Genomic DNA, 11,106 nt, shown 5'->3' with positions numbered 1-11,106 from the left:
ATCTTCAACTCCCAGCTAACTCATCTAGGATTTAACCTAGTTGCCAACTAGATTTATTTAGTCCCACTAGGATTTCTGTTTATCTAATCTTCAGTTATGATTTCTCATTTATTTAACTTTCAGTTCAGATTTTATGAGTGAAATGTTCGATCAACCTTTATTCACTTGACTTTCCATTCACATGTATATATTATTCAAATATCAAAATTCTAAGTTTAAACTAATCTGAACTTAATTAAGCTTATCAATTTTAATTCAAAAATTACACTAACATAACCGCCACAGCCCCCACACGACCCTACGTCGATGAAAAAAAGACTCATCAATAGCACGTATGGTAAATGCATAAATAACGAACCTGTCCACTATAAACAACCTACTGTACGCTTACTGTGCCCACTGCAAACAAACTACTCGTCCCCGCCAGCCCGACAATCTCGCGAAACAAGTGAACTAGGGAGGGAGGTCCAAAATAGCACGAGACCCCTTTTACCTTTCAATCCCGTAAAATCCTCCCTCTTCTAGTCTTCCCCTGTCCATGGCTGCATTCTCCAATCCGCCTCTCTCTTCTCCTTCGTCCCCCTCCCCGTCCCCCTCTTCTGTTTCCCATCCTCTGCTACGGTCGAGTTCCGACCGCGCTGCCGATTCTTCGTCTCTGCTTGCCTCGCCTCCTATCGTGGATCCTCACCCGTCGCCACCCCAATCGATCGATCCCGGAGAAGAGCATGTCGAAATCGCCAATTCCCTGCAGGAGTCTGAATCCTACGAGGGTTTGCCCTCCCCTGCTGCCTTGCGTTCGATCCTCGACTCCGCTGCCGCAGCCACTTCGCTTCCTTCGCCGCCTCCGGTCCTCGCTGTCCCGTCCTCCTCCCCGCCTAGGGTAGTTACATACGACGACGACGACGACGCAGTGCCGCTGTCGCTGCTACACCTATCTTTCAACCAGGACCACGGCTGCTTTACCGCCGGCACCAATAGGGGATTCCGAATCTACAACTGCGATCCGTTTCGTGAGATATTCCGCCGAGATTTTGATGGAGGGGGTATCGGCGTAGTTGAGATGCTGTTCCGATGCAACATTCTGGCTCTCGTTGGCGGCGGGCCGAATCCGTGCTTCCCGCCCAATAAGGTGATGATCTGGGATGATCACCAGAGCCAGTGCATTGGGGAGCTCTCCTTTCGGTCGGAGGTCCTCTCTGTCCGGCTACGGAGGGACAGGATCGTCGTCGTGCTCGACCAAAACATATTCGTCTACAATTTTACTGACCTTAAGTTGGTGCATCAGATTGAGACAGTGCCAAATCCCAAGGGTCTATGCGCCGTTTCACAGCATCAGGGATCGCTGGTGCTGGTCTGTCCTGGTGGTCAGAAGGGGCAGGTCAGGATTGAACAATATGGGGCGAGGCAGACTAAGTTCATTATGGCACACGATTCAAGGATTGCTTGTTTGGCACTGTCACAGGATGGGCGATTGATTGCAACTGCAAGTTCCAAGGGCACTCTTATTAGGATATTTAGCTCAGTGGATGGGGAGCTTCTTCAAGAAGTAAGACCTTTCATTTTATTAACTTCTTTTTTTTGTCCTATAGAATTCTATCAGTTTCTGTGTCTACATTTAGTAACAATCATTTACATCAATTTAGTAATTTTTTGAATGAAAACTGTTGACCCTTTATCTGAATGATTGTGATGAAACTAAAGATTTTGTATAATTTTTTTTTATGGCCAAGCACAATTGAAATATATGAAACTATTGTAATGACTATGTTTGTTGAATTCTAAAATTTATACTCAATTTGTTGGACCTGTTCCTTTAGTTCAAAAGAAAAAAGACCATAAATCCTTTAAAACCAAATACATTATTTTCGAGATTGCTCCAAGTGGGAATATAAGGAGATGTCTCGTTTCATATTTGAAGAATTATGACAACTAATTGCGTGTCTATTGGTGAATTTTTTGTATCAAACAAAAACCCATAACTGTGGCACTTCATGGGTTCTTAATTGTGACATATCACTTAAATCAGTAAAGATTAAAGTGTCATCACTTTATTTATATTTCACATTATTGGAATATATGAAACCATCTTAATACTGAATTCTATACATTGTTTGATTGCTCTGAGTAGGAGTTATCTTATTCTAAGAATTATGCCATCAAATTGTGTATATTGGTTAAGCTTTTTGTATCAAACAAAACGACTATAACTGAGGCACATGATTGATTCTCAATTTTGGCATATCACTTGTACATTAAATCAGTGAAAATTGAAGTGTCATCTCATCATTCATATTTTATTCTTGTTGATTCACATGGTTGAGGTTGAATCAAATTATCTACCTAGAATGGCCTTCGAAGTTTGCACATGTCAAGTCAGTTTGCTCCAATTAAATGATTCACAATGAGCTTCTATTCTTCATTGGTCTTCTTGAACATGATAAACTATGCCACTCATTGTACTCTTGGGCAACCAATATGAAATTGTTCATCCGATCTCATGTAGCATAGTTATACAAGAAAAAAAAAATTTCTATATGTAAAAAATTAATGCTGTAGCAACGTGTAATCCATTGAAGAAAAAAATATTGTTTTTTATGGTTAGGATTCTAAATATCTATAAACTAATATCTTGTGAATAAAGATTTTTTTTTTTACACTGACGGAGGTTATCAAAATCAAGATCCTAAATTTGATGATCTAAGCATAGGATTGTGATTTTTTTTACTTATAAAAATACAATTTTTTTAAATTCATATATTATACTTATGATATATCATATAATTTTATTGGGCAAAGATCAAAATAGTGCCTTTTTATAAAATATCAAGGGGGCACTCCTTTTTAGTTTATCATCAAAATGTGCCTTAAGATGCTATACCAGATCCGATGCACCTTTAATGCCTCTTAAAAAACTACATTGACCATTTAATCGCTGTGACATGTGGCCTAAACAAACTCATGTGGCATATATATATATGATTTTTTAAAAAACTATTATATGAATTATTAATTGACAAAAATATTTAAAAAGTAGGTTTTTTAAAAAATAAATTTAAAAACTATAGAAAGTAGCAATGCCAAAACTACATGGTCATGTTCTGTTCAAATTTTGAAATTCAATATGTAAATGTACTCTTGGAGGTCATGAAGTTCATTTATGTGGTCAAAGTGATTAAATGACTTAATCACCATGCAGGAGATTTGACCAAAACGTACATGTTTATTTCAATTTAAAATTTGAATCATAGATAGATATGCCTTTTAAGCGGCCATTAGAGTTCATCTATGCTTTCAAAGTAAACAAACGACTCAAAAATGATCATATAGCAGGGATAACCATCTGTGTAACACTTTTAACTAGTCAAAATGATTACACAGATGTACTTAGACACAGAGCTAGTAGGTTTGACTCGTTAAAAATCCTAGATGTCCAAAACTATTGCACAGATACAATAGTATTTCCCGGACAAAACTCTTAAACTTAAGAAGCAGTTTTGTTTATGTAACAAATTTGGTGAATAGTTTTAGTCAGAACTGTGATTTAGATGGTTAAAATTACTACTTGTTTATTTTTAAGTCATTTGGTACTTTAAAAGCATAGTTGAACTTTAATGCCCTGCTATAGTGCATTTATATATTCAGATTCACAATTTGATTAAGAAATGAATGTGTCACAGTTTGACCAAAAGTAGTATATGGTAATTTTAAAATTATTTGGTTAATTTCAAGTCATAAATGGACTATAATAACCTTTTAAATTGCATCTATATATTCAGATTTAAAATTTTATCAGGTTTAGATAAAAATTGCTACATATCATTTTTTAGTTGTTTAGTTACTTTGAAAGCATGGTGGGTTCTAATGGCCATTTAGAGTGCATCTATAGATTCAGGTTCAAATTTTAAATAGAAAATTATTGTTTGGAGGTTTTGGTCTGAAGTTTTGAACCAAATTACCACGTGAATCTGTATATTCAAATTTAAAATTTAAGCAGAAAATAGCATATAATAATTTTGGACTAAAAGTGCTATAGGGTCATTTTTATGTTGTTTGTTCACTCTGAAAGCATTGATGAATTCAGATGGTCTTCTATATAAATCACTTTGGCCAAAACTAATATATGACTTTTTTTGAGTTGTGTTGTCACAAATAGAAACATAAAAGAACTCTAATGATCCACTAGAGTGCATCTATATATCTAGTTTTAAAATTGAGCCTAAAATGACTGTAACAATTTCAACCAGAGTTATTACATCACTATTTTATATATATTTTTTTATTTTTTAAATTATATTTTTAATAATTGTAATTTATAATTCGTATGATGGTTTTTAAAAATTTATATTAATCTGTTCTCTATTATTCAGATAAACAATTTATACTTTTTTGTTTTTTAATTTACAACTTATACAACAAATTTGAGTTTGCTTAGATGGGTGTGACACTGTTCATCCAGTTGGATGACGATCTGGTTATTTTAAGTGGATATGTGAAGGTGCAATGCATTTAGAAAGGTGAATTTGGCAAAAACCACATCAGATGGGTCATCCTAGGGCACTCCTTTGACGATAAATTAAAAAGGGGCACTCCTTTGATGAATTTGTAAAAGGGAGCGTTACTTTGAATTTTTTGTTCTCCCAAGTTTATTTTCAAGTACTTTTGTGTACATTTCAAAATTAACATTATAGTAATTGATGCATAATTAGAATTGATCATATTGTAAATATATGAACCAGGCAATATAGTTGATATTGTTTCAATACTTTTTTATAGCAAAGACAAACAAAGATGAATGACAATGGCAAAAGGCAAACAAACTTTCAACAATTGAAAGTCATCTTAGATGGTACAATATTAATGATGATATATTTCTATATCAATATGTAAAATATCTGTTGGAATATAGGTGCATTTTGTTTATGTTGCGTTTATTTAGAAAAAAGTAGGCGGGAACAAAAAAAAGAAAAGAAATTATCATTTCCTCTTGTTTACTTGGAAGGAAGAAAATAAAGGAAATAGTTTAAACTACATCCATTTTATATCTGCCAAATTTTGGTTGTCGAAAGGAAACGAAGTTTATTCATCTAATAAGCATAAATAAGTGATATCATTTTTTTACTTTTAGTTTCCACTAATTCAAAAGATAAATGAGATAAGACTGGAAGTAGCCACACATTAAGGTTACTATGATGGAAATGCTATCTAAGAATAATTATGTTTCTGTAGGATCAAGTTGTAGGCTAATAAGATCTTGACCGGATCCTTTGCCTAGTTGGAATTTGAACTATAGGTCTATTTGAGTTGTTTGAGGATTGGAAGATCCTACAGTCAAAATTCAAGTATTGGCAGGCCATGAACCAATGGTTTATAAATGTGCTATTTAGGGGATGTTTTGTTCATGGAAATTTTTCACTTTTTCATTCTATTTAAGTGGAGAATTTGAAGAGTGAAAATGAATCTCTTTTCAAGAATTTAAAATTATGAAAACTTGTTTGGTACTAAAATTGAACTGGTATCTATGGCGAGAAAAACAATGAAAAACTTATTTGGTTGATTATTAATGATGTGATATAATACAATTTAAGAAATATAACATAAATAGGATATAATATAATGTAATATACAAAATTTCAAATGCTATTATATTTAATGATATGATGCAATGCTAATATATTTTATAGATCTTTAAATTAATAATATAAATGGTATACAACATTGCATACTTAATAAGAAGTATTTTATGATATTATCATACATTTATTGTATGATATATTATTATATTTTTATTAAAAGATCAAAAAGAAAAAAGATCAATGTCAACCTTAAGAATAAATACAGTTATAAATATTATATAATATAATTTTTAAATAATAAAAATAAATTATATTTAAATATATAGTATTATAGGTGGCATTATTTTTTAAAATAACATACAATAATTACAAACTATAAAGATATTAATGAATAATATTATCTAATATTACAAAAATTATAATGTAATACTATATTGTATTATCTTGACGTGTGTCAAAGCATAGTGTGTGAAAGTATGCTGTGTGTCATAATGATAGATACAACATAGTAAAACAGGATTAAAGATGATAGTTGCTATTGAGTTTTGGCAGTTTATCATTATAGTATATTTTGGTCATGCCACAAGTCAACACAACATTTTAATCCTTATTAACAACACTAAATATGAACTACTATGCTGATTTTGGAGAATGACACATGGGATGTCATTAGTCAGAGAGTTGGTGTATGACTGTTGTGATTGTTCTTCTTTAATTTTCTTTGTTTAATGGATTGATGGCAAGAATATGTTTGATTAAGGGCTGCTGCAATTTGGTTGTTGCTATGTTAGGAATCCTGGACAGTTTAAGTTTCTGCTACTAGAGATTGTTTGCAGGAGTGGATGAGTGGTATTTTCATAACAGATAAAACTCTTCTTCTAGTGGAATGCAAATTGTTGCAATTTGGATCACACAAGTTTCAAATTTTCATTCTACTTCTTTTTGGTAGCTTTCCTTGTTCCTTCATAATTTTTCTAGAACTTTGTTCTCCACTTGATGCCCTTTTTCCTTCTTCAATTAGGTAAGAAGAGGTGCTGATAGAGCAGAGATATATAGTTTGGCTTTCTGTTCTGATATGCACTGGCTAGCAGTCTCTAGCGACAAGGGAACTGTTCATGTTTTCAGTCTCAAGATTAATTTAGGATTGACAGTAAATGATAAACCTCGCCCCGCACCAGTTCCAAATGCTTCAATTTCAAATTCACATCTTTCTTTCATCAAAGGTTAGCTTCATTAACTTGCAGAGTCGCATGTAGTTGTTATTCCATAAATATTTAACCATTTATTGCCATATTATATCTAATGGTTGGTGGCTCCTATAATTTGGAAGTGATCTCCATTTTCAATAATGCAATAGGTGTTTTCTTTAGTTTTGGCGTGGTAGTTCTGATTCTGTAATTTCAAAAATATTTGCATGAAAAATGAAAGTGAAAATAATGTGATATTATCTACAAGCATAAATAATTGGGCTTTTGTATATCCTTTCTGCAGAGCAGGATTATTTAACTAAGAACAATTGTGTGAACTATAGTGTTTGATCAGTGAGTAAGATTATCTTTTATCTTGCTGTGTTATCAAAGATGGAGTCATGGACAAGGGATATTGTTAGAGATACTGGTAAATTTTGTAAAGAAAAATACTCAATAGAGTAGATAAACTTTAGATATACTGGTTACTATGATATATTCAGTATGGTGGAATGTGATCAAAAAGAAAATTAAAATTCTTGATCTGATCTACATTGATGTTTGGATAAACTAATTTGAACTGTATTCCAATGGAAATATATTTCCTTTCCATTTGGATCTTCTCCTCTAGGAACATCCAAAATAAGGTGTCCTAGTCCTACCTATGGATAAACAATTCCCTGATTTGGTGCATATGTCTTAAGTATAATATTTCATTCACAAAATCCATTTATAATCCAACAAAACCAAAATATTTATTCTACCTGACATTACATTCCATTTTTTTGGTTGTTGTGGATGCATTTTAATGTGTACCTAGGCCCCCTTGGTGTTTTTCTTTAGGAGAATATATAGTGTTCTTTTATGTTGAGGGTTAGTTGATAATTAATTATTATCCTTCATTGACACATTACTTCTAATATATTACTTATGAACTGAGATTGCAAAAGTTGCCATTAATCAGGCTCATTAGTTTAAAAATCATGTTTAATATGACAAACATGGGCATATGTTATCAAGGTATGAAATCTTGAGTCGTACTGGTATGTAATCATGCTTAAAAAGCCTTTGTGCTAATAAGTCCACTGGTTTACATCACATGTTTGCATTGTCTAACCAAATCAAATTATTAAATTCTCTCTATACATTCCTCAAAATTTGATTCATGCTTATTCTGCTTCCAACTAATTAAGAAATTTTGGAGGGACTATACACATGAAATTGAGTTCATTGCAAACAAATACCCCATTCTTTGTCGAGAAGAGATGAAAATTGTACTTAGTATCATTTGATTGAATAATTACCTCAATTCATTGTTTGAAGAAAGTCTCCCATTCAATTGTGTTTTTATTTTTATGGGAAATTGACATGAGATAGAAATCTAAGCTTTCCCTAGCATACAATATAAATATATATATACAATAGGAAAAAAAGTGGATACAAATATTTAGGGCAGAGATGATCAGGATCAGGTTAGTTTAGAATTATTGAAACAGGAAGGTGTAGTGAGACTAAATATTGAAGGCTAATGGTGCTTAGCTCAAATGGTCTACAAATCATTACAAATATTACAATTTAATGCTCATATGAAAAAATATTAAGTTAGAAATATATGTCCTGAAGCAATGCCGAAAAGAGTATAACACTTAGGAAACATTACACTTATTTAGTTATCTTTTGTTATTGAGAATGCTTAGTTGTATATGGATAGGTGCTCGATTGCCAAAGAAATAAGCACCTGTTCCATATAAATGATACGTAGATTTTGTGTATGGATAGGTGCATCCATGTTTAACAATTGTTCTATTGACTTCTAGCATAAATTAGAGAGATATTCCCATTATCCTAACCTGTTCCTTTATTGTAGGAGTATTGCCAAAATATTTCCACTCTGAATGGTCGGTGGCCCAGTTCCATTTGCAAGAAAATTCACAATATGTAACAGCATTTGGCCACCAAAAGAATACTGTTGTTATTCTTGGTATAGACGGGAGGTACACTTTTCTCCAAGCTTTACATTTATGTCTTTGCTGTGTACATATTATATATGCCTACACTCACTATAATTGTTTTATTTGAACATCCAATATGGTCTGAATTCAGACTATACTTCCACATTCTACATAGCTCAACTTGGACGAATTAGCGAGTTAAATAAATTTTTTACTAGTGACATGCTTCTTTGAATTGCTCTTGCAGTTTCTTTCGGTGCCAATTCGATCCTGTTACGGGTGGAGAGATGATGCAGTTGGAATGCTTCAACTTCCTAAATCCAGAATCTCTCTAGTAATATGATGTGCTTTACACTCCATGGTTGATTTACTGTGATTTCCATTCTCCAATTATATCTCTGGTTAAAATTTTGTATATAGACTACAATATGGGCATGTAAATTTTGCTCCTGCAGTAAAATGTGTGTACTAGGTATAAGGCTGATTCTAAATTTTGTTCCTTGAATACTCTGAGTATTTCTTCAATCGCACTTTGCACAAGTTTGCGTCGCAAAACTGATTTGTGTAGCAAAACTGATTGGAGGGAAAAATTAAGAAGGTTGAGTGTTGTACAAATGATGGCTTAATTGGCGCACATTCTCTGAGTCTATTAAATATGTCGTTATGGCTGAGGGTGTTTGCGTACCCAAATTGATTGCTAGATATCGCTAGCTTATTCAGAACAATTCTGAGAAGATGTTTGAGGTAATCTCATGCTCTTCGAACTTCCAACGGTTCCTAATTCCGACTCGGACATTCAGGAGGGCCTTGGTAAATGGAGTCTTTGGGCATCTTTGCTAGAATGCACAGGCAACTAAAGATCTTTCATCTTGATGAAATTCTTCTGAACTTCATCTGATCTACCATCTTGGTGATATTCTTCCAAGCTTCGTCAATAGACTTTTTTAAACTCTGAAGAATGAGCATTTGTTCTTGAATCGGGTGACAAAGCACAACAAAGCCACAATTAGGCTGGAAAGCACTTTCATGAGTTTATTATATCAACTAGGGCTACTTTTAGGCTTTGAATAAAGAACAACCGGATGCACAAAATTTCTGTCAATAAAGGATTTCAGGGAAGGATCGAACCAACAGTTTTATCTTGTATTTTTGTAAGAAGTTATTTTCACGATTAGAATCAATCCCTTAGTCTGAGGAACAAGTTCAAATGCTGGAATGGCGAGGCCTTCAACGGTGTCTTCCATTTCATAGGAAGAGAAGATTAATGGCAAGGCTAAAAGGTGTTCAGCAAGCACTAATGAGATAGGAAAATTCCCACCAGGTTGAACTCCATGATAGGCTAACGGAACAATCAGACAAGATCCAGAGGAAGAGTTTCCAAGAGGACTCTCCCGTCAATACGGGGTCTTGAGGAACGATCGAATTATATTGGATCTATTATATATAATTTTATCTTATATTTTACAAGAGATTATTTCCACGATTTAAATCCATAATCTCAAGGTCACCAATAATTTTACTGTTGCACTAAGATTCCCTTTCAAAGTATTTTTATAAAGGGTGTGATAAAAGGAAAAAATCAACGCATCAAGGAATGGGAATGAGAGCATGATCTAGAATTTCTAGTGACGGAACTCTTCAAGGCACTCTGTTACACTTAGGATGGACCAAAACGGGAGCAATGGATAGGGTTATAAATGAATCAAATATTTATGAACAAAATTAATATTCAATTCGGTAAGAATTTATTTATATTCATTAAATATATACAATTCAATAAACAAGTTTGAACAACTCATTAAACTAAATAAACAAGCTTTATTGATATTCATGAACAAAGATATTGAATTATTCGTGAATAATGTTCATGGACAAAGTTTATAAATCATGTTAATGAATAAATTTTTATCAATATGATAAATAATTTTTAAACAATATTAAAATGAACAAATAAATTTGTATTACCGAATTCAATAACCAAATAAATAAATTTTAAAATATAAAAATTTTAAACAATCAAATATACTTGAATTAAGAGCTCGATAATATATAAACTGTTGGAAATGTGAATGGAATAAAGAGGTGGAGACGAAGAGACTCTATTATGCATGAGTTTAGTCCCACATCATGCATTATAAACATATGCATGGGGAGAAACTCTCTCACGCGTGAGTGCGCCAGGGTAGGTGCAAATCCAGGGTCCGGATTGTATTGAACCAAGGTTGACTCGTGCGCGAGCACGACTTACGCATGTCGAATGCCGGACCGGTTGAGGTAAAATTTACCCAAAAGAATGAACCAACATATTGCCACTTGAATCTTGCTCAAGGGTAGAATGAACCAACATATTGCCACTTGAATCTTGCTCAAGGGTGCAATGGAAACATTAATGTG

The 11,106-nt window shown here is 33.2% G+C and overlaps 1 protein-coding gene across 1 annotated transcript; it reads left to right on the top strand.

Moving 5' to 3' along the window:
* The first annotated feature begins 424 nt into the window (after positions 1-424).
* Positions 425-9,334, top strand: LOC122008601 (autophagy-related protein 18a-like). The gene is made up of 4 exons (XM_042564385.1): positions 425-1,546; positions 6,595-6,796; positions 8,628-8,754; positions 8,960-9,334. Exons 1-4 carry the CDS (start codon positions 539-541, stop codon positions 9,045-9,047), a joined length of 1,425 nt encoding a protein of 474 aa, XP_042420319.1. The 5' UTR covers positions 425-538; the 3' UTR covers positions 9,048-9,334.
* Positions 9,335-11,106: the final 1,772 nt, after the last annotated feature.

This window comes from Zingiber officinale, chromosome 8A (assembly GCF_018446385.1).
Source record: "Zingiber officinale cultivar Zhangliang chromosome 8A, Zo_v1.1, whole genome shotgun sequence".
Taxonomy (NCBI): Eukaryota; Viridiplantae; Streptophyta; class Magnoliopsida; order Zingiberales; family Zingiberaceae; genus Zingiber; species Zingiber officinale.
This window is presented reverse-complemented; position numbering and strand designations above follow the sequence as displayed.